Genomic DNA, 23,740 nt, shown 5'->3' on the forward strand with positions numbered 1-23,740 from the left:
GTAAGTTTTGTACAAACAGACAGATACTGATGAGTACAATAGAGTCAAATATCTATTTAAGAAACACTTAAAACAACACATTAGTTGAACTTAAACAAATTGAGGACATCTTGTCAAGGGTGCCTCTTGTCTGTTTCGGGGGTGGCTACGATAAGATACTATTCTCTATTCAAATTAACAATATAAATTTGAATTTGTGCCTGGAATACGAAATCAAAGTTGGTCCAGTTATTGTTGCTCACAGCTTTTCATTATAACCCTCTAGGTTGAGTCATTTAATCAAAGTTGAAAATCATTTCTACCAATGTTTTGAAAAGCGAGATGTGGAAACAGGTCGAGACAGGCTATGGAACTTTTAAAGAATGCAGTGTTTTAGTGGGATGGAAGTAAATAAAGGCAGGATCTTGCCTGCTTTTTTTTAGAGGTTGAGAAATATTTTATGTACTCTTTGAATCTGTCATTTATATATATATATATCATATATATTCATGTATCAAAATGTATCAAATAATTGACCACAGTCAAGAAAAAGAAAAGTTCACAATGAGTAATGGCAACATATCATGTTAAAATAAATAATGAATAAAATCAAACGGTTCGAGTCTTGAAGAAATTGATGGTGAAAGTTTCCGGATGTTACAGCATTTGCAATCGCGAAACATCCTCCTCGGCCACCGTAGGTACGTCATACGGAAAACATGGCGATTTGAAAAACAAACGCATGTGGACACGGATCCTTATCCACGCCAGTGACACGAAAAGGTAATATTCATCTTTACTTTTTAAAAACAATTCTTCAAAGGAAGTTATTTATCAAACATTATATCTTCTTTGAATACGAATATGTTCATGAAAACAATTTAATTCGGCCTTTGTTTCGAACGTGTACTTTAATGTAATGTGTTGTTGACATCGACATGTTGCTTAAAAATGTAATACATTTAAAATGGATTTAAATGTAATACCTTTAAAATACATATACACTTTCATTCTCTCACTGAAGTATCTTTAACTAAATAATGTTCTTGCAACAAAAAGCCAGTCAACGGTACATTTCATCAGATTATTTGTGTATAATTTAGTTGCTTGACTTCTTTTTAGAACAATTCGAGAAGTTTTCCATAAAACTGAGCTGGAAAAATGGAAGTGGAAGAAAGAGACCTCAGTCATGCAGAGGACGAAGATATGGAAGAACCAAATCTTCCTTTAGCAATACCTCTCTACAAAGGTGAGTAATAATAATAGTCATGAAATGTTGATTATCATTTTTTTTTTTACTCACTGGGCTTTTTTGAATCTGCAGAGACACCATCTGAAACTGGATTCCATCGAACGACAAGATTGTGTCTGGAGAAAATAAGAGAAGCCATGCTGCACAACAGATGGCAGGAGGCTGCGGAGTATATCTCGTATTACACCCAATCGCTAGACAACAGAACAAAATTAAAGTTTTCAACAGTCCCGGAGGTAAATATGCTTTTCTTTTTTTAAATGTTGTTCTTGCCAACCCCCACCCCAACCTCCTAATTTATAGTTTGAATCTCTTTAATTAAAATGCTTTTGAACTATTTAAATTCCCCTTTACTCACTTTTTAATCTTTAATAAAAATGTTGGTCATAATTTAACCTTGTTATTATTATTACCAGAATAATTATTGATGTTTTTCTTTTACCATTTTCTCTACCCTTCTAATTTAATGAATTTCTTTAACATTGTATATGTTTAGGTTTTTTCCATATCCCTCCCTGCAACCGTTTTCTTTATTTTACGCACTTCTATGCATATGTTCTCCCTCAAATGTATTGTTTTTGCCTGATATTTAATGTGAGGTAATTGTCAGAGGCACGGGCCAGACCGAAGTCCAGATCCCTCAAAAATAAGAATAATTATTTGGAATCATTGGGGGAATAAAAGTGAGGGAGCCGGGTCTGTGAAGCAGTTAATAAACCATCTGAAAGGGGTAATGGAGAGAAGGGAATGGACGGGAGGGAAAAAATAATTAAAAGAATGTTTTGTGGAGAAAAAAAGTGGTGTACGGGAATTGAACCCGCGTCCTTGGCGGTGAGAGGCAGTGGGGGTAGAAAAACAGTAGGGTAAGGGGTAGGAGGGTTGAGGGGTTGGGTTAAGGGAAGAGGTTAGGTTTAGGTTAAGGGTTAAGGGTTAAGGTAAGGAGTAAGGTAAGGTAAGGTAAGGTAAAACTTTATTGATCTTGTTTGTTGAAATTGTTTTTTACCAATAGCCAGCAATTTTTCATAAACAATAAAATAAAAAATAATACATAAAAAATAAAATAAGAAGAACAAAAAGAGGAAGAACAAGATGACACAATCTAAGTCTAAAGATAAAGACAAAGAACATAGATCAAAGAAAAACAACAAAGACAAAGGATACAAAGACTAACATAGAACAGAACATCCAGATACTCTCACTCCACTCCTGCCCCCGAACTCAGAATTGTACAATTTAATAGCCCGAGGAATGAATGAGTCCCTGAGTCTATTTGTTTTGCACCTGGGTAGGAGCATTCGTGCACTCATTCTGCTTCTCTGCTCACTGATGACAGTGTTCAGAGGATGACTGTCATCGTCCATGATGGACAGTAGTTTGTTCAATGATCTCCTCTCAGCAACTGTCACCAGTGAGTCCAGCTTCATTCCAACCACAGAACCAGCCCTCCTGATCAACCTGTCCAACCTGTTGACACTCCTCTTGGACAAATTTCCACCCCAACACACCACAGCATAGAACAGGACACTGGCCACCACAGACTGGTAGAACATGCAGAGGAGCTTCTTGCAGATGTTAAATGATCGGAGCCTCCTCAGAAAGTACAGTCTACTCTGAACCTTCTTATATACATGGTCTGTGTTGCAGGACCAGTCCAGTTTACTGTCCATCCACACACCGAGGTACTTATAGTTGTCCACTATCTCCACCTCGTCGCCTCTGATGGACACTGGACGTGGCTTTGTCCTTGACCTCCCGAAGTCCAAGACCAGCTCCTTGGTCTTTGAGATGTTCAGCTGCAAGTGGTTCCTCTCACTCCCGTCCACAAGGTCACTTATCAGACTCCTATACTCGTCTTCGCTGTTGTCCCTGATGCATCCAACACTAGCAGTGTCGTCAGCATACTTCTGGACGAGACTCAGCTCTGAGTTGTAGCAGAAGTCCGAAGTGTAGATGGTGAAGAGGAGAGGGGCCAGTACTGTCCCCTGAGGTGCTCCTGTACTGCACACCACAGTGTCAGACTTGATGTCCTTCAGCCTGACATACTGTGGTCGATCAGTAATATAGTCCGTAATCCAGGAGACCAGACCAGGGTCCACATGCATCTTAGTCAGTTTGTCCTGCAGCAGAGTGGGTTGGATAGTGTTGAAGGCACTAGAAAAGTCCAGGAACAGGATTCTCACTGAAACGCTTCCTTTATCCAAGTGGGAGTAGGTCCGATGCAGGAGGTAAAGGATGGCATCTTCCACACCAACTGCTGGCTGGTAGGCAAACTGCAGGGGGTCTTGCGCGTGCTGGACTTGTGGCCTGAGATGTTTGAGGACCAGCCGCTCCAGTGTCTTCATCAGCTGCGAAGTCAGTGCCACCGGTCTGTAATCGTTCAGCTCGCTCGGTCGGATCTTTTTAGGGACTGGAACGATAGAGGAAGTCTTCCACAGAGTTGGTACTTTCCCCAGCCGTAGACTGAGGTTGAAGACATGCTGGAGCGGCTCAGCTAGTTCAGCAGCGCAGGTCTTTAGCAGTCGAGCAGACACCTTATCAGGACCAGCAGCCTTCCCTGGACGAATCCTCCGAAGTACATCCTGTACCTGGAGTGAGGTGAAGCTGGGAAGTGGTTGTGTGGAGCTGGGGGGGGCACAAGAAGGTGGGGCAGGTCCTGAGGCGGGCAGCAGTGAGGGTGAGGTGACCTGCTCAAACCTGTTGAAAAAGTTGTTCAGTCCATTTGCCTCCTCCACCGTGTCCACTGCAGTCAGAGAGGCCTTGGTCTTGTGTCCAGTGATGGTTTTAACACCATCCCAGACCTCTCTTATTTCTTCTCGGCTCAGCTTCTCCTCCAACCTCCTCCTGCAGTTGTCCTTTGCCTCCCTCAAGCATCGCTTCACCTCCTGCTGAGCTGACCTCTTGGCGTCCCTGTCCCTGCTCCTGAATGCCACTTTCTTCCTGTTAAGGACATCCTTGACCTCCTATGTTACCCACGGTTTATTATTAGGGTAACAGTGGACAGTCTTAGTAGGGGCGACAACGTCCAAGCAGAAATTTAAATAATCTGTTAGACAATGTGTCTGACCCTCGATGTCCTCACCATGAGACCTCAGCAGCACATCCCAGTCTGTTGTTTCAAAGCAGTCTCTGATGGCGTCCTCCACAGCTGGTGTCCCCTTTCTGATTGTCTTAGTGGTCACAGTCTGTCTCTGCACCAGAGGAATGTACTGTGACTGAAGGTGGACCAGGTTGTGATCGGACCTTCCAAGTGGAGGAAGAGGTTTGGCTCTGTAGGCGTCCTTCAAGTTGGAATAAAGAAGGTCAATTGTCCTGTTATTCCTGGTGGGACAATCCACAGCCTGATGGAAAGTAGGCAGAGTAGAGTCCAGGTTGGCATGATTAAAGTCTCCAGAGATGATGATAAACGCGCCAGGATGTTGATTCTGAAGTCGAGCTGTCATTGTGTGGATCTTCTCACAGCCAGATGCAGCCGCAGCGCTCGGAGGAATGTAGACACACAGCGCGATCACGTGACTGAACTCACGCGGTGGATAATATGGACGCATGCTGACAGCCAACAGTTCTAAATCTTGACAACACGAGACTTTCTTCTCAGTAACATGTCCCGGGCTACACCAGCGCTTATTCACGTACATGATCAGTCCTCCTCCTCTGCGCTTCCCACAGGCATGCGTGTCTCTGTCCGCTCTGACGGTGCTGAAACCAGGCAGCTCCACGAGTGAGTCCGGAGTCAGTTGAGTGAGCCACGTCTCCGTGAAGATCAACAAGCTGCTCTCTCTGTAGATCCGCTGGTTGTTGAGGGCAGACAGCTCGTCCATCTTATTCACCGAATTGACGTTCCTCATCGTGATCGTTGGGATCGTTGGTCTGTGACGTCTCCAATTGTCCGTTAGCTTAGCCTTTAGTCTCTTCCCTGCCCGACAGCCTCTGTTCAGCGACAGTAGATCCTCTCTTGAGTAAACAAGACGATTCTCCCCATGTTCAAAAGTATCCATTTAAAAAATTATAGTAAAAAAAATAATAAAAAAAGAAAAATTATAGAAATTGCTGCTGAGCTATTCGAGAGGCAGCCATCCTCGTCGGCGCCACTTTAACGCACCTCATCGAGTAGGGTTAGGGTTAGGTTAAGGGTTGGAGGGTAAAAGGTTAGGGTTAGGGTTGGGAAGGTTGAGGGTTAGGTTTGGTTAGGAGGTATAAAGGGTTAGGGTAAGGGGTAGGAGGGTTTGAGGGGTTAGGTTAAGGGTTAGGTGAAGATTACGGGGTTAGGTAAGAGTTTAAGGGTTAAGATAAGGTTGAGGTTGGGAGAGTAGGTAAAAAAAAAGGAGGTGAGAGGTAAAGGTGGAAAATTAAAAAGTAGCTGAGTGGGTTTTGAACTGGGTTTGTTTGTTTAGGGAGGTAGTGGTTTAGATAGTGAGGCCATTGCAGATCGCTGTGAGAGGGGGAGGAAAGGTTAGAGTTCAGATTATTTTGGTTAGTAAAAAAAAAAAAAAAAGTTGAGTCGTGAGGGTTTCAAACCTGGTCTGTCAGTTTCGGTAGTTGAATGGTGAAAAAGAAAGTAAAGTTAATTATCTCTTTTATTTAATTTTTTTTATGAAAGTGAAGGCAGGTGGGTGCGTGGATGTGGAGGAAGTTAAGAAAAGGAAAGGAGATAAGTCTGAAGTTGTAGGAAGGGGATGAGGAACAAACAAATTCGAGGAGGCGGAATAAGAAAATATAAGACAATAACAACGGTATGAGAGATGTGAAACAAAAAAGGGGAAATACAATAATACAAAAAAAGGGAAAAAGGAGGAAGTTCAATTGAGTCCTTTGGTTGAGCGTGAGTCCAGCATTGTAATCCATTTGGTGGTGTTTGTCTCCCTCTGGTGGCGGTTCTATGAAGAGCATTGTTCCAGCAGATTAATTTGAAGGTGGAGGAGTTTGTTTGAGATTAAATGGTTGATAAGTGGGTTATTTTTGGATAGTTGTTTGAATAAATGTTGTATTTTGTAAAGACTGTAAGTTGGTTTGTGTTGCGGAAAAGGTGTTTTTTGGTTGTGAAAAAAGTAGGTGAGAGGATCTGGTGTATGTGGAGATAAATGGAATAATTGTATTGTTGTTAAGTGGGTGAGTGGAGAGAAAAAGCTTTATAACAATGTCTGAGGAATGACCGGGAGTAACCTCTGTTGCAGAGAGACTTGAAAAGTGTAGGTGATGCTGATTTGAAATCAGTTGCGATGGAAGCGGAGAATTTGAGATTTGATGAGGCCAGAGAAAGTGTGCCGGGGGTGAAAAATGGTTTTATGAAGTAGTGCGCGTGTGTCTGTTTCTTTAAAAAACACTTTGATGTCCAGATGTTGTGTGTCAGTAAAAGTGGGTCCTTTTAAAAACAGTCGTGTCAAGGAAGTCGATAGAATGAAAGTCGATGGTGGATTTAAGTGTAATGGAGTCGTCAAGTGAGTTAAGTGAAAGTATCTATTAAAGTCATTAAATTGCGTCATATTCCCGGGCCAAATTTCAAAAATGTTGTCTAGGTAGCGTAGGTATGTGGTCGGTTAAATGTGATAATGATGCATTCAGCCATAAAAATGTTGGCATAAGCGGGAGCAAAACGTTTTCCCATAGCTGTACCTTTGATTCGTAGATAAGTTATTGTTGAACATAAAGTCGTTACGGAGTAAGTTCATTTGTAAAAGTTGTAGAAGTTCCGTGTCAGGTCTGTTGGGGTCTGGGTATTTGTCAAAAATGTTGCAGACGGAGAGAAGTCCTGCGTCTGTGTAAGAAAAGAATTAGGGGGGATAGTGGTGTTTTTAATTTTATTGATAAAATCATAAGTGTCCTTAATGTAGCTGGGGTGAGGGGTGGAAAGAGGGGTCAAGAAGTAGTCCAAGTATTGTGATGTATTGTACGTGTTGCTGGAGCAGTCAAACGATGGGTCGGCCGGGGGGGAATTTTAAAAGGTATAGTCCAGGTCTCTGGTTTTTTATGAATTTTTGGTAAAAAAGTCTAGGTCTGGGGGACGTTGGTGGGGTGAGGAAAAGTTTTGTGCTAGGTTGAGATGCCCCTGGTGTAGTAGTTTGGTCAAGTATGGGTTCAATTAGTTAGTGTGTCAGTAAAAATGGGTTCAGTCAATTGTGTGTAGTATTTTGAGTCGGATAGTTGTCGCAGTGCTTCGTGTTGGTATCGAGTCTTGTCCATTATGACTGTTGTGTTTCCTTTGTCGGCCGGTTTGATTATGATGTTGTCGTCGTCTAGTAATTGTTTTTGTCAAAGAAGTCTTTGTCCGAGAGAAGTTCCTTGATTTAATATGGGTGGAAAGTAGTCGTCAGAAGGTGTCCAGGTCGATTGTGATGTGAATAGTGTTGTATGTCTGTTTGGGGTGTGTTGAAAGAAAAGAGAGAGTTTAATTTTACAGTGAAATTGCTGTATGTCATAGAATGTTTGTTGTTTGTGGCGTGTATTTATGTTAGGTTTATTGTTGAGGTGGGTTGGAATGAAGGAAAGTGTTCTGAAAGATTGAGTATGGATGTTGCTCTGTGATTATGTATGTTTGTTGTGTTAAAGAGTGGTTGTGAAGGTGTACCAGTGGTGGAGTATGTGTGTGGCAGTGTTCCTGGACCAGTGTATGTTGTCGGTTTCTGTTTTAAACTGTGCTTCGGGTAATTTTGGAATGTATTTGAAAGATTTTTGGATATGTTTGTTAAGAAGAGGTTTTCCTGTTGTTTATATGGTAAAGCTTGGGAGTAATTGATCAGTGGAATGTAGATTCTGGCGGATGGAAACTTTGTTTGTGCCTGGAAGGCCATTTGTTGCAGATTTTTTAAGAAAAGGTCGGGTTTTGAGTTTCTATCATTGATGCCGAAAGAGAGAATTAGTGTTTTGACCTGGGTATTGCAGGTGATTGTATTCAGAACATGAGTGCCGTGATTGAATTTAGTTTGTACAGTTTGTACATCAGAAAAATCGTGGATAGGTGGGATTCTAGATATGTTTGAGTCTCCTAAGACAGTGTATTTTTTTCGTTATGGTTAAAGACCAGTCGCAGAGTTGCGGTGGATGGTCCTGGTGCCGGGTCCGTGATGATGTGAGAGGCTTGGTCGGGTGGTGGGGTCTCTTTGATGGTGAGGGAGTCTCTGTAGACCTCGTGCAGTGGCGTCAGGCATCCGTTGGCGGAAGACGGTCTGGGCAGCGATCTTGTCGGGGTGGATCTGAGGGGTTGATCTCACTAATAAGCTTTTTTTTGTAAAATATTTAGAATATTTACTTTCAAATAAGTCAATATAACTTCCTTTTTTGTGTATTCCTTTGGATTTAATTGTTAAAATATTCCAGAATGGAAATAAGATATCTATTTAAAATATTTTTTTTCCATTTCATTTACCAGTAAGTCTATTCTGCTACAATAGTTTTCTGAATATGAGTATATTTTACTCCTGGCAAGTTTGAACATTACTTTAAATGACATTAATACGTTTGAACTTCTCAGATGATTTGGAGAATCAGCATCGAAGTCCTCCACCACCTCCCCGGTTCAAAGCTGGAACACTACGTCACCATCTATGACCGACTCAAACATCTGGGAGTGAAACTGTACCTGACGGTATTCACAAGACGACACTTATAAATCACGTTGAGGTCGCCTGATGCTAACGTCAAACATGTCCTGTGTGTCCAGGTGTCTCTGGAGCACGCCTTCCACCTGCTGCTACACGACCAGTTAAAGGAGGCCAAGAGGCAGCTCACAGTGGCTGAAAGTTGGCGATACGGAAAAATATCAGCAGCTCAGCGTCAGAAGAGTTTGCTAATCCAAGCCTACAGGAGTCTCCTGGACTACATCATCTGGTGCGACAAGAAGTCTGCCCTCGCCGGTAGCAGTAAGCACACTCACTGTTATTGATTTAATGATCTAACCTGATGCATTCTTTTTGTGATAAAAACACGTTTATTTTAAAATCTTTACTTTAGGAGAAAGTAATAGCTGAATTAATAATTGAATAATTCTTTCAGATGACGATGATGATGTTGGCGAAGAACAGAACCTTCACAACTCCTTCCGACAAGCTAGTGTCAACCTGGACGGGATTCTGAGGCAGCCGGGTGTTTGGGATCCTTTTGTACTCAGTTATGTCGGGGTAACATTTGATTTAAACCTCTAACTCATCTCAGTCACACCTATGCTCTTCATAGCCTCATGTTTTTTTTTGTTTCATCGGAAGGCTCTCTTCACTCAACATGTCAAAACAAATAAAAACCGTTTTCTTGTGCCGCCGCTTCAGATGCTGCAGTTCTATGACGACCACGAGGGGGCGGCAAACGTCCTGGAAAATTACGCCTATGACAGCAGTTTTCCTCCGAACCCCAACGCTAAAGTCTACCTTTACCAGTTCCTGTTGACGCAAAAGAGCACCAACAGGAAAAAAAGAATCAAAGTCTTGAAGGTTTCAAACAGAAACTCATTTCTCAGCACTTTTTTTTAAAGAGTTTCATCAATGATTTTGTTTTTAGGATCTTCACTCCCTCGTGCCGAGTCACGAGCTGATGTTGGATTACAGTCGCCTTCTGCAGGACTCTGGTAAAGTCTGAGACTCAAGAATGTCAAATAATGATTTTTCTAAATGTTGTCCGTTTCCCAGAGGAAGCTGACGACCTCTCGCAGGCTCTGGGAGTAATCCTGGACATGTTGGACTTCGCCTGCTGGAGCAAGAACCTGGAAGTGTGGACGCGTTTACGTGTCATTATTGATGAATTACGTCAGAGGTACTTGTGCTGCCTGAGATCTGCTCAAGATATCTAGTCATCATTAATACTGGTATTTAAAACAAACCAGTGACACGATGAATGTTTTCTCAGTAAGGGCTGGAAGAAGGTCGTCGCTGATAAAATGGCCGCCAGAGCCGACTGGTGGCCGATGCTGCACTTCACGCGCATCCACGCCAGCCAGGACGCCACCGAGTCGCCCGGGTTGAAGGAGGTGAAAGCCGGGTTGTTGCCGATCCTCTTCCGAGGTGAGCCGAGATTCATAAATAATGTTATCACTTCTTTAATGACTAAAGTTATCTTGAATTAATGTAAGTAACATTTATTCAACATTTATTCAACATTTATTCAACATTTATTCAACATAACTGTGTCTGTTTTTGTATGAATGTGACAGAAAAATGGATTCTTCAAATTCACAAAATGGTCAAAACTTTATGAATTTAAACATCATATATATTTACACCTCGACTTCTATTATTCAGTTTTACTGCCAGTTGAAAAGTCCTGTTTTCTTTGCTGCTGTGGTGGGACATTAAACATCACTGACCTGGATCCACCTAATCTGACCAGGGGTCGGCAACCTTTAGTGTATAAAGAGCCATTAAGGAAACGATCACCACATTTAAAACTAATCAGAGAGATGAAGTGTGTCAAAAAATGCATGTTGTTCTCATAGAAACTATTGTACAAAAACAGAAAAAGAGTTTGATGTAGAAAGATCAACACTTAAAAAAAAAAGGCACTTATAATTCATGGGGAGAACAAATAAACTCCACACAGAAAGGTCAGAAGTTTCTTCTTCTTCCCCAGAAACATTTTACCCCAAAAAGTAAATGAATAAAATATAAAATCCTTTAAATTTAGCTTTAATTTAAATTTCATAATCAACTCGACCAATAAAGTTCTTATTCAAAAAGTAAAATTAATGTCAATTAGATGCGTTTTATTTGTTCACATATTAATATTTTCTCTTCAAGTTTGTCCTCTCTAAACTGTTATAGTCGCCCAGAGGATTGTGTTAAACATTACTAATACATTTTCTATTTTTCTCTTACAGGTCAAAAGTTTAAATATTCTTCTGGACTCACGGACGACTGTACATGAAGCCTGTAATGACAGTCTTTGCACACCAGATGGCGCACCTCCACTATTCCAGAGTTAATGCAGGACCAGAGCTGGTGTTTTAACTCACTGTCCTCACTGTCCCCCCTCGACCCAGGATCAGCCCACACGAGGTCACTAGTAAGTGGACCCGCCCGCGGCCTGCGACGAGTCTCAGGACAGACTCCTCGAGTGCAGCAACAGATTTTCTCCCACCATTTAAAGACACATTCAGTTTTTAAATAAAAATATAAAAATCACTTCCAATGGTTTTTCTTTTAGTATCCATGGCAATTCCTGGGTCACCATGGCAACACCAACAACTCACAGTAAAGCTGGAGTTTGACATTGTGATCTAGAAACGTCTCCAGATCAGTTAACAAGAGCTGAAGCAGCTGCAGGACTGATCGGGGAACGTAAAGGAGGCGTCGAACATGTTTTCAAAGAAACTACTGCGACATCCTGACGATGTAGGAGCTGCTGTCACTCAATATCACCACTAACTTTTAAGTATTCTATGAAATAATGATTTAAAAAGACAATCTTAACAATCGATAAAAATAAAATATATCGTTTTTTTCAAATGAAATGAAAATAAAATAACAATGAATATTCAGGAAATGTAATAATGTCTAAATAAATATTTAATTGTTGTATTTTTTTCCCCAAAAGTTGCTTTTATCGTCTATGGCTTCTCATCCATGTGGTTAATGAACCCTGAACTCAAATAGATTATTTACTTATTCAACTTTCAAGTGGTTGTGTTGATGCTAGAGCTAAATAAAAGTTGTGGTGATTCTAGATAACATGGCTCTAGTTTGATAAAAATAACAAAAATAACCATATTTCCACTGGTAGTTTAGTTGAAAGCGCTCGTTGAATTCATCTTTGCATTTCAACATTTTCTTTAATCATGTTTTAAAATGTTTTTGTTTGTAAGATTAGCTCCTTGGCAGAGGACTTCACCTTTCAGTGCTTGACCAAATACTTTTTTTTGTCATTAATTCTGACTTTATTTTATTCCTTTCTTAGAGCGACCGTGTTCCTATAAATGAAGTGTTTCGACTGATGAAAGTCCTGCTACAAACATTTGTGAGATGCTTTCCTCACTCGACCTCGTTCCTCCTGCAGCCTCATCCTTGCCTCCTTACAATCCCCGTTTTCCATCCTCCTGCCCGTCGAACGCATCAGTATGTTAAATCCAAATTACACAGCAGGAAATATCCCACAATCCTCTGCTCCGTATCTCTCCCTGACCCTGCAGACTTCACAGGTCTCTGCAATCACAGGGATGTTCTGCCGTCGCCGTGTAAATCTGGGAAAAATTCCCGGGAGCGAATCAAACGCATCCTCTCTGCAGAATGTCACTACATATATACCCCTTTGACAGGCAGGCCGCCTTTCCAGGGTGTCCCCCGCCTCTTGCCCCAAGCAGCTGGGATGAGCTCTCCAGCCCCTGCGTACCTGGATAAGAGATAGAAAATGAATGAATAATTACCAATATTACTTGTATTTTAATCATGAAGGGAGAAATCATTGCCTCTGCGACTGGACCTCAGATTAATAAGTGAATAATAATTATGCATGTAAATGACAAGAATCACAGAAAATGTTTATTGCCAGTATTGTAAAATAAACTGACTACAATTAGTATATAAATAGTATATAAAAATATATATATAATGAAAAAAAATGTAATCTTAATCATACATTAACTTCTAATGTCTAAAAAAACGTTTGGATTTTATTTATATCTAAATAATGTTTTATTTGAATCTCATAAAAAAGGCATAAAATGTTAAATCAAACGCCCTAAAACATTTTTTTTAAGATATATGTGAGAGATTAAGCAGCACTGAGAGTCCACGTGTGTTTCAAACTATTTAATACAAACCTAAAACAGCTACAACCGTTTTTTTTTAATCAAAATACTAGGTTTATTGACTGCGTCCCTCCATGTAACCCAAACCCAACGTCACCATGGCAACCAAAACAATGAAGAGAAAGCTTGAAATGATATTTGACTCGTACACAGCCAGGAGCGAATATAAAGTAAGAACTAAGTATATTTGTTGTGAGTGTCCCGCGTGACGAATGTAGGACCCGAGGCGACAAACTGCTGCGGCGCGAGAGCTCACCACTAGATGGCGCTGTTTCCCTCTGAGCTGAGAACATCTCTCCTGACAAACGCAGCAGCTTTTGTTTCTCTGAGACTGAAACAACCTTCAATAATGCATCCCAGTGAACAAGTCCTTGAGAGACGCAGGATCTTCTCAGCTCTGGTCCGTCTCTCCAGCAGACAACACTGTTCCACGGCGATAAGTTGCTAATCCCAAAAATGTGCTTCTGCTCGTGGGTTGAAGGGAAGAAAAAAAACATGAATTATTCAGAGACGATGCGAACCTCGGAGTGACTTTGGCTCCTGGAGTCTGGATTCATCCAAACAAACAACAACAGTTTGAAGGTGTCGCACGTTTCAGGTCAAATGATTTTACAGGCTTAGAATCCAGTGAGAATAAAAGACTCGAAAAACATGGTTCAATATCCCTGTGTTGACTTTTATTAGAAAACATGTCCACATATTCAGAATGTTTCATATTCTTTGGCTCATTTTCTGTTCCGTTGTTTAAATAATAATTTCGACACAAACATGTTGATTGGATACAAAATAAGAAAACATTTTTTAGTAAAAAAGAAAATCTTGAGAAATCAAAATCCAATAGTAAAAACAAAATAATACGAGAAAATATATTCTTTAAATTCTTCCCACGTTGGGATATTTGAATTGTCAGAGCAGTTCACAAAAAAATCAAACACACGGTACAAATATTAAAAATATACATTAAAATACAGTAAAAATAGTACAGAAGTACAAATGTGGGGGAGTAGTTATAAAAAACTATTCAGAAAGTTGCATTTTTTTTATTATATCTTTTTATTTAGATACCACAGAGGGAAGGAAGGACCACCTGAGAACTCTATAATGAAATATTAAATTATTAAAAATAATTTTGCTGATGAAGAAATAAATACAAACCAATATTATAGTATAAAGAAGATACATCACTGCATCTGTGGCTGGACCTCTGATTGACAAGTAAATTATTATAACTATGAAAATAAATTATGATATATGGACCAGAATCAGCAAACAAGGTTGTTTTTTTTTGTGGTGTGGATACATAATAAAATGAGAGACATAAAATGCCGCTAAAATAAATATAAATAAAACATATAATATATTAAATAATATAAGAAATTAAATAATTCCATAAACAAAGTGTTCGAATGATTCATTATTATTATAGTTTTTTTTTAAATCATAATATTCTTTTGTTTTAAGTTTACAAAAGAAAATGTTTTACAAAAAAAAAAAATCTATAATTATTTACACAAAAATGTATAAATAAATAAAAACTTTAAATCAAATGCCCTGAAACAATAATTTCTTTGTTTTTTTTTAGATGGAAGGAGCGGCGGAATCTCTCCTTCCTGCAGCACGGGTGAAGGTGTTCAAAACTAGGTGAGTGGCTTTAGATCCAGAAGAACATAAATGAGGAAAAAATATCAAATAAAATGAAATGACTGAAGGAAGACGAAACGCAAATAAAAACGTAAAAGGTTACAACAAAAAAAATAGAAAAGAGAACCAATAATGAAACTCTGGAGTAAAGCGAAATACAAAATTGAAAACCAAAAGAAAAACAAGTTAGAAAAAATGATATATTGAATATATTTAAAGAAAATCGACAGGCAATGAAAAAGAACAAGAAAGTTTATTCATATATAAAATATAAATGCTCATATAATGAAAGTAGATCATTGATGAAACTTGTATAAAGAAAAAAAGCAAATCAACAGGAAATTAAATAATAATAAAAAAAACTTAACATTAATTTTATATTATATTATAGTATTATTCTTCGGAGTTTAGTTGTCACTATTAACAAGGTCATTTGTATTTGACCTCTGTGGTCAAAGGTCATTTCCGGTTAATGTGATCCCATCATCGTCTTTTCTTCAGCGGTATCTTTATTGTTGTAACTTCCTGTACATGGTCCAGTTAAACAAGCCTTCTTTTGTCCGGACACACTTTTGTTCAGTGGTCTGTTTGTGCGTCTTTGTGCGGCGGCGGTTGTGCGACCGAACGGCAGCGTTCACTCTGGGATAATGAGACAGTGAGACAGTGAGCAAGTGAGACAGTGAGACAGTGAGACAGTGAGCAAGTGAGACAGTGAGACAGTGAGACAGTGAGACAATGAGACAGAGAGACAATGAGACAGTGAGCAAGTGAGACAGTGAGACAGTGAGACAGTGAGCAAGTGAGACAGTGAGACAGTGAGACAGTGAGCAAGTGAGACAGTGAGACAATGAGACAGTGAGACAGTGAGCCAGTGAGACAGTGAGCAAGTGAGACAGTGAGACAGTGAGACAGTGAGCAAGTGAGCAAGTGAGCCAGTGAGACAGTGAGCCAGTGAGACAGTGAGACAGTGAGACAATGAGACAATGAGACAGAGAGACAATGAGACAGTGAGCAAGTGAGACAGTGAGACAGTGAGACAGTGAGACAATGAGACAGTGAGGCAGTGAGACAGTGAGACAGTGAGACAGTGAGCCAGTGAGACAGTGAGACAGTGAGACAATGAGACAGTGAGGCAGTGAGACAGTGAGACAGTGAGACAGTGAGACAGTGAGACAGTGAGACAGTGAGGCAGTGAGACAGTGAGACAGTGAGCAAGTGAGACAGTGAGACAGTGAGACAGTGAGACAGTGAGCAAGTGAGCCAGTGAGCCAGTGAGACAGTGAGACAGTGAGACAGTGAGACAATGAGACAGAGAGACAATGAGACAGTGAGCAAGTGAGACAGTGAGACAGTGAGACAGTGAGACAATGAGACAGTGAGGCAGTGAGACAGTGAGACAGTGAGACAGTGAGCCAGTGAGACAGTGAGACAGTGAGCCAGTGAGCCAGTGAGACAGTGAGCCAGTGAGACAGTGAGACAGTGAGCCAGTGAGCCAGTGAGACAGTGAAAAAGTGAGCCAGTGAGCCAGTGAGCCAGTGAGCCAGTGAGCCAGTGAGCCAGTGAGACAGTGAAAAAGTGAGACAGTGAGCCAGTGAGCCAGTGAGACAGTGTAAAAGTGAGCCAGTGAGCCAGTGAGCCAGTGAGACAGTGAGACAGTGAAAAAGAGAGACAGTGAGCCAGTGAGACAGTGAGCCAGTGAGACAGTGAGACAGTGAAAAAGTGAGACAGTGAGACAGTGAGACAGTGAGCCAGTGAGACAGTGAGACAATGAGACAGTGAGACAGTGAGACAGTGAGACAGTGAGACAGTGAGACAATGAGACAGTGAGACAGTGAGACAGTGAGACAGTGAGACAGTGAAAAAGTGAGACAGTGAGACAGTGAGACAGTGAGACAATGAGACAGTGAGACAGTGAGACAGTGAGACAGTGAGACAGTGAGCCAGTGAGACAGTGAGACAGTGAGCCAGTGAGCCAGTGAGACAGTGAAAAAGTGAGCCAGTGAGCCAGTGAGCCAGTGAGCCAGTGAGACAGTGAGACAGTGAAAAAGTGAGACAGTGAGCCAGTGAGCCAGTTAGACAGTGTAAAAGTGAGCCAGTGAGCCAGTGAGCCAGTGAGACAGTGAGACAGTGAAAAGGAGAGACAGTGAGCCAGTGAGACAGTGAGCCAGTGAGACAGTGAGACAGTGAAAAAGTGAGACAGTGAGACAGTGAGACAGTGAGCCAGTGAGACAGTGAGACAATGAGACAGTGAGACAGTGAGACAGTGAGACAGTGAGACAGTGAGACAATGAGACAGTGAGACAGTGAGACAGTGAGACAGTGAAAAAGTGAGACAGTGAGACAGTGAGACAGTGAGACAGTGAGACAATGAGACAGTGAGACAGTGAGACAGTGAGACAGTGAGACAGTGAGACAGTGAGCCAGTGAGCCAGTGAGACAGTGAAAAAGTGAGCCAGTGAGCCAGTGAGCCAGTGAGCCAGTGAGACAGTGAGACAGTGAAAAAGTGAGACAGTGAGCCAGTGAGCCAGTGAGACAGTGAGACAGTGAAAAAGTGAGACAGTGAGCCAGTGAGCCAGTGAGACAGTGTAAAAGTGAGCCAGTGAGCCAGTGAGCCAGTGAGACAGTGAGACAGTGAAAAAGAGAGACAGTGAGCCAGTGAGACAGTGAGCCAGTGAGACAGTGAGACAGTGAAAAAGTGAGACAGTGAGACAGTGAGACAGTGAGCCAGTGAGACAGTGAGACAATGAGACAGTGAGACAGTGAGACAGTGAGACAGTGAGACAGTGAGACAATGAGACAGTGAGACAGTGAGACAGTGAGACAGTGAGACAGTGAAAAAGTGAGACAGTGAGACAGTGAGACAGTGAGACAGTGAGACAATGAGACAGTGAGACAGTGAGACAGTGAGACAGTGAGACAGTGAGACAGTGAGGCAGTGAGAACTCCCACAACCTGTGGAGCAGCTCGTCTCGTTGATGTCATCGTGTGACTCACGCCGACACTCTTGTCGTCCAGAACACGATGACGTCACCGAGCGACACAAGTCACTGTTTTAACTCCGTGTCACTCGCCGGGCTCTCTCGGGTCGACCTTTATTTTATCACCGTCGGTGGTGTTCGGTGACGCTGTTGAGACGAGACGCTCCAGCCGTGTCGTGTCAGGGAAGATTTCCACTCCCTCCTCGAATCCACTGGTAATCACATGTGGTTTTAAGTCTAGTTGTTTCACCTTTGTCTACTTTCTCAGTTGACTTTTTACTCAACTTTTCATCACCTTCAGCCTATTTATTGTAGTCTTCGACGCCAACTAGTGGAGCTATAGTTAGAAACATGACTGGAAAAATACTTGTTTTGGTGAACATGACTCAGTAGACCAAGTAATGGCTGATGAAGGAATATCATATAATGGAGAATATCAGTGGCCCGGTTAATGGTGAACTGGTGCGTCAGAACAACGCAGGATGTGTTTATCTTAAGATATGAATGTCAAAAATGGTCTTATGCCGAGATATGATTATCACAAGGTATGAACATCAAAAATGGTCTTATGTTGAGATATGATTATCACAAGGTATGAATATCAAAAATCGTCTTATGTTGAGATATGATTATCACAAGGTATGAATATCAAAAATGGTCTTATGTTGAGATATGATTATCACAAGGTATGAATATCAAAAATCGTCTCATGTTGAGATATGATTATCACAAGGTATGAATATCAAAAATGGTCTTATGTTGAGATATGATTATCACAAGGTATGAATATCAAAAATGGTCTTATGTTGAGATATGATTATCACAAGGTATGAATATCAAAAATGGTCTTATGTTGAGATATGATTATCACAAGGTATGAATATCAAAAATGGTCTTATGTTGAGATATGATTATCACAAGGTATGAATATCAAAAATGGTCTTATGTTGAGATATGATTATCACAAGGTATGAATATCAAAAATTGTCTTATGTTGAGATATGATTATCACAAGGTATGAATATCAAAAATCGTCTTATGCCGAGATATGATTATCACAAGGTATGAATATCAAAAATCGTCTTATGTTGAGATATGATTATCACAAGGTATGAATATCAAAAATCGTCTTATGCCGAGATATGATTATCACAAGGTATGAATATCAAAAATCGTCTTATGTTGAGATATGATTATCACAAGGTATGAATATCAAAAATTGTCTTATGTTGAGATATGATTATCACAAGGTATGAATATCAAAAATCGTCTTATGCCGAGATATGATTATCACAAGGTATGAACATCAAAAATCGTCTTATGCCGAGATATGATTATCACAAGGTATGAATATCAAAAATCGTCTTATGCCGAGATATGATTATCACAAGGTATGAATATCAAAAATCGTCTTATGTTGAGATATGATTATCACAAGGTATGAATATCAAAAATTGTCTTATGTTGAGATATGATTATCACAAGGTATGAATATCAAAAATGGTCTTATGCCGAGATATGATTATCACAAGGTATGAACATCAAAAATCGTCTTATGCCGAGATATGATTATCACAAGGTATGAATATCAAAAATCGTCTTATGCCGAGATATGATTATCACAAGGTATGAATATCAAAAATCGTCTTATGTTGAGATATGATTATCACAAGGTATGAATATCAAAAATCGTCTTATGTTGAGATATGATTATCACAAGGTATGAATATCAAAAATTGTCTTATGTTGAGATATGATTATCACAAGGTATGAATATCAAAAATCGTCTTATGTTGAGATATGATTATCACAAGGTATGAATATCAAAAATCGTCTTATGTTGAGATATGATTATCACAAGGTATGAATATCAAAAATTGTCTTATGTTGAGATATGATTATCACAAGGTATGAATATCAAAAATCGTCTTATGTTGAGATATGATTATCACAAGGTATGAATATCAAAAATCGTCTTATGTTGAGATATGATTATCACAAGGTATGAATATCAAAAATCGTCTTATGCCGAGATATGATTATCACAAGGTATGAATATCAAAAATCGTCTTATGTTGAGATATGATTATCACAAGGTATGAATATCAAAAATCGTCTTATGTTGAGATATGATTATCACAAGGTATGAATATCAAAAATCGTCTTATGCCGAGATATGATTATCACAAGGTATGAATATCAAAAATCGTCTTATGTTGAGATATGATTATCACAAGATATGAATATCAAAAATGGTCTTATGTTGAGATATGATTATCACAAGGTATGAATATCAAAATATACGAATATCTCAAGATACGACTATCATTAGATACAAAATAAAATCACTATATTTAAAAACTTCAGAAAATTTAGAAAAAAAATGCATCTAAAAAGAAATTGGACATAAAATAATATTAGCTAAAGAAAATAATTTAATAATAAGATTTAAAATGACAGATACAACTGTGAAAAGCATTTAAAAATAACTTCATATTAAATCTAAAATATTAATTGATAAATGAATACAATAAGAAACGCGAGTGTAAAAAAAGAGGAATAATCAATGTTGATGAACGAGTTTAAACGTTATCAACAACTAAATATTGTTATTTTTCCTAGTAAAACATAAAAGAAACAAACGGATTTAAAGAACACTTTTTGAAACTGGATCCAGCAGAAGACAATCTTCAGCTGAAGGTCTGTATTGATTATTGATCCATTCAGAAACTTGATCAACTGACCTTCAGACCTCAGAGGGACAAAAACAACTTTTCTTCTTTCCTTAAATCTCTTCTTCCTGATGAAACTGTTAGTAAAGGTCAGAGAGGTCGTCGTCTGGTCAGTACGTTAAGCATCTCATCAGTATTCGTGCGGCGGCGTCGCAACATCTGCTGCTCATGGCAACTTCTGTCGTCTCTTCTCGGAGCGTCTTACATTCTGACAGCAACAGATGTACTACGGGGGAAAAAAACCTGAAGAGCGGAAGAAGATTCAATCGATTCTATACACGGATTTTACTCCTCCATACAAAATTACAATTTCCTGAAACTAATGTACAGACAGTGAAACTAAATAAAAATGTCAGAGTTTGTTTTACTCTAAAACTATTTCCTGAAACAAAAGTACAAGTTTTGAAACGAAATGACATTTTCTAGAAACAAAAAAAAAGATTTCCTGAAACAAAACTAAAGTTTCCTGAAACAAAAGCAAAATTTCCTTAAGATTTAAGATTTCATTTTACTCTGAAACTATTTCCTGAAACAAAAGCAAAATTTCCTTAAGATTTAAGATTTCATTTTACTCTGAAACTATTTCCTGAAACAAAAGTACAATTTTTGAAGCAAAATACAAAAATTTCCAGAAACAAAAACAAGATTTCCTGAAACAAAATTACAGTTTCTTGAAACAAATGTACAAACTGTGAAACAAAACTAAAGTTTCCTGAAACAAAAGCAACATTTCCTTAAGATTTAAGATTTCAATTTACTCTGAAACTATTTCCTGAAACAAAACAAACATTTCCAGAAACAAAAACAAGATTTCCTGAAACAAAATAAAAATATCCAGAAACAAAACAAGATTTTCGGAAACAGAATTACAATTTCCTGAAATAAATATACAAATTCACAAGCGAAACAACAATTTCCTGAAACAAAAGTACAAGTTGAGAAACAAAATGACATTTTCTAGAAACAAAATGACATTTTCTAGAAACAAACAAAAAAAGATTTCCTGAAACAAAATTACAGTTTCTTGAAACAAATGTACAAATTGTGAAACAAAACTAAAGTTTAAGATTTAAGATTTTATTTTACTATGAAACTATTTCCTGAAGCAAAACAAAAATTTCCTGAGTTGTTTTTTTTTTTTTTAACTCTGAATCAAATATATAAATGTTAAAATAAAAAAAATCCTGAAAAAGACAAGATTTCCTGAAACAAAGGTACAAATTGTGAAACAAAACCACAATTTCCTAAATTATTTTTTACTGTGAACAAATTCCTTAAACAATATTTCAAAAGCTGAAACACATTTTTTCAATTCTCAAACAAAATCTAAATTTCCCTAAACAAAATGACAAAATCCGGCAAAAAAATGTAGAAATTCTGAAAGAAAATATAAAAGTTTTTTTTCACTCTGAAACAAAATGAACATTTCCTGAAACACATTTACAAAAAGAAAGTGTTTTTTTTATTTTTTTTAAGCACATTGTTCTCCATGAGTTTTTCAGACTCACAAACTTTGTCATAATAAAACTCTCTTCCATAAACTTGATCAGCCTCTGCTGGAAAGAACCCCCTCAGGGACCACCATGCTGGGCTCAGCCTGCACGTCGAAGGTGACCCCCGCCTCCACTGGGATCCAGAGACAGTTGCCGCGTCGACACCATTATTTATAACTTATAAATAATATCTTATCTCTGCGTTCGAGTCGCAGCAAGACTTTCTGCTAATTCGCCCTCGAATGTTCAACCTCGGCTTCGGGTCCCGTGGGTGAAAAATCTCAGACATGGCTTCACGTGTCCGTGATCAGCTTCTGGATAAAAAGGTCAGAACACAAATTTTTTTGGGGGGTCTCCACTCCGGGCGCAGTTCTCGGTGCGGTCAAAAGATCGTAAAAAATCCGACGGCGAGTCGGCGACGCCTGGTTTCTGATTAGAAGTGCAAGTCAGCGGTTTGCTTACATATTTCTCATCGTTAGTTGAACAATATTGTGGTGGTTGCTAAGTGACCGTGAGGGTGAATCAACCCTCCTCGGGGCGGCAGGGATGTGCCAGCGTGACTGACTAACACTCTGGAGCGACTTGGAGAAATTAGGACTGTGAGTTCAAAGACGCTTTTTTTTCGCTGGAACATGAACCGACTGCTGGCGGTGATCGGCTGCAGAGGCGAAGCTTCATAGAGATGGAAAAAAACAAAAAAACAGTGCAGAACTTAATTGGAAACGATGCTGGATTCGCTAAAAATATGGACCTCAGAATTCTTTCCATGAAGGATGGAGATGGACTGACGGAAGAAAGAGCTGAGCCAAAACACAAAATATCTATTGACAAACTTGTAGTCATCAGCTAAGTTGAGAAATCACATGATCACAGGATTTTTTGGTTCGTCCGCAAGTCACGACGTCTCTGGAGAGAGTACAAAAGTACCATTTTTTAAAAACAAAATGAAAAAAATTCCTGAAACAAAATTACAGTTTCTTGAAACAAATGTACAAACTGGGAAACAAAATGACAATTTCCTGAAATAAATGTACAAATTCTCAAAACAAAAACAATTTACTAAAGTTTTTTTTTAACTTTGAACAAATTCCTTAAACAATATTTAAAAAACTGAAACTAATTTTCCAATTCTAAAACAAAATCCAAATTTCCCTAAACAAAATGCCAAACTCCGGCAAAAAAATGTAGAAATTCTGCAAAAAAACAAGTTTTTTTCCACTCTGAAACAAAATTAACAACATTTCCTGAAACACATTTACAAACTTTAACGAAATGTTAAAAATATGAACCTCATAATTCTTTCCAGGAAGGATGGAGATGGACTGACGGAAGAAAGAGCTGAGCCAAAACACAAAAGATCTATTGACAAACTTGTAGTCATCAGCTAAATTGAGAAATTGCATGATCACAGATTTTTTGGTTCGTCCGCAAGTCACGATGTCTCTGGAGAGAGTATAAGTCTGGCCATCTTCACTTCAGCTGCTGCCCCTTCGACTCAAACGTGGAGCCTCTTCATCAAGGGCTTCTCGTTACGATGGTGTTCAACTAGGAGGAGGCCCAGGGCAGACCCGGGACAACTAATTATTCCCCCAGAAGAGCTTGAGAAGATTTAAGTTTAGCGTAAAGTCCTTGTTTCTTCACTTTTCTAAACAATTTCCGTCATCCATCGAAGCTGCCCGTGCGACCTGAACAGAATACTGAATAAAGTATAACTAATAGAGTAAAAATAAGGACTTGAGTTTCATAGATAAAAGGGGTAAAAACTTAATATTATATTCAAAGAATTCTTGGTGAGAAGGTTGGCCGAGTCTCATCAAACATTTACTCCAGTAAATGAGCCAAATTCCGAGAAACTGACTCTTTAATATTTTTTTTAAATGACTAAGAAGCACAAACTTGAGCTCACGCAGCAAAACAAACAGTGACAGTGTTTCAACTGCAAA

The 23,740-nt window shown here is 39.2% G+C and overlaps 1 protein-coding gene and 1 pseudogene across 2 annotated transcripts; one reads left to right on the forward strand and one right to left on the reverse strand.

Moving 5' to 3' along the window:
- The first annotated feature begins 700 nt into the window (after nt 1-700).
- taf1a (TATA box binding protein (TBP)-associated factor, RNA polymerase I, A) lies at nt 701-11,331 on the forward strand. Of its 2 annotated transcripts, none has more exons than XM_087806225.1 (11): nt 701-762; nt 1,102-1,228; nt 1,304-1,467; nt 8,697-8,810; nt 8,886-9,084; nt 9,218-9,342; nt 9,487-9,648; nt 9,716-9,782; nt 9,844-9,967; nt 10,061-10,215; nt 11,028-11,331. In XM_087806225.1, the coding sequence occupies exons 2-11, from the start codon at nt 1,141-1,143 to the stop codon at nt 11,072-11,074; spliced, it is 1,245 nt and encodes a 414-aa protein (XP_087662351.1). In that variant the 5' UTR covers nt 701-762; nt 1,102-1,140; the 3' UTR covers nt 11,075-11,331. The 2 variants fall into 2 exon arrangements, with proteins under 2 accessions (XP_087662351.1, XP_087662352.1); XM_087806226.1 differs by having other exon boundaries at nt 8,886-9,078.
- On the reverse strand, nt 5,768-7,408 carry LOC148067322 (uncharacterized; annotated as a pseudogene).
- Nucleotides 11,332-23,740: the final 12,409 nt, after the last annotated feature.

The sequence above is a fragment of the Callionymus lyra genome, chromosome 13, assembly GCF_982586985.1.
Source record: "Callionymus lyra chromosome 13, fCalLyr1.hap1.1, whole genome shotgun sequence".
Classification (NCBI taxonomy): Eukaryota; Metazoa; Chordata; class Actinopteri; order Syngnathiformes; family Callionymidae; genus Callionymus; species Callionymus lyra.

What these genes read in the sequence shown, in the direction of transcription:
- taf1a (XM_087806225.1), top strand. Translation starts at nt 1,141, where the DNA reads ATGGAAGTGGAAGAAAGAGACCTCAGTCATGCAGAGGACGAAGATATG. An exon ending in GAGTGAAACTGTACCTGACG is followed by an intron (nt 8,811 to 8,885) that starts GTATTCACAAGA and finishes CTGTGTGTCCAG; the next exon opens with GTGTCTCTGGAGCACGCCTT. An exon ending in TTGTACTCAGTTATGTCGGG is followed by an intron (nt 9,343 to 9,486) that starts GTAACATTTGAT and finishes CCGCCGCTTCAG; the next exon opens with ATGCTGCAGTTCTATGACGA.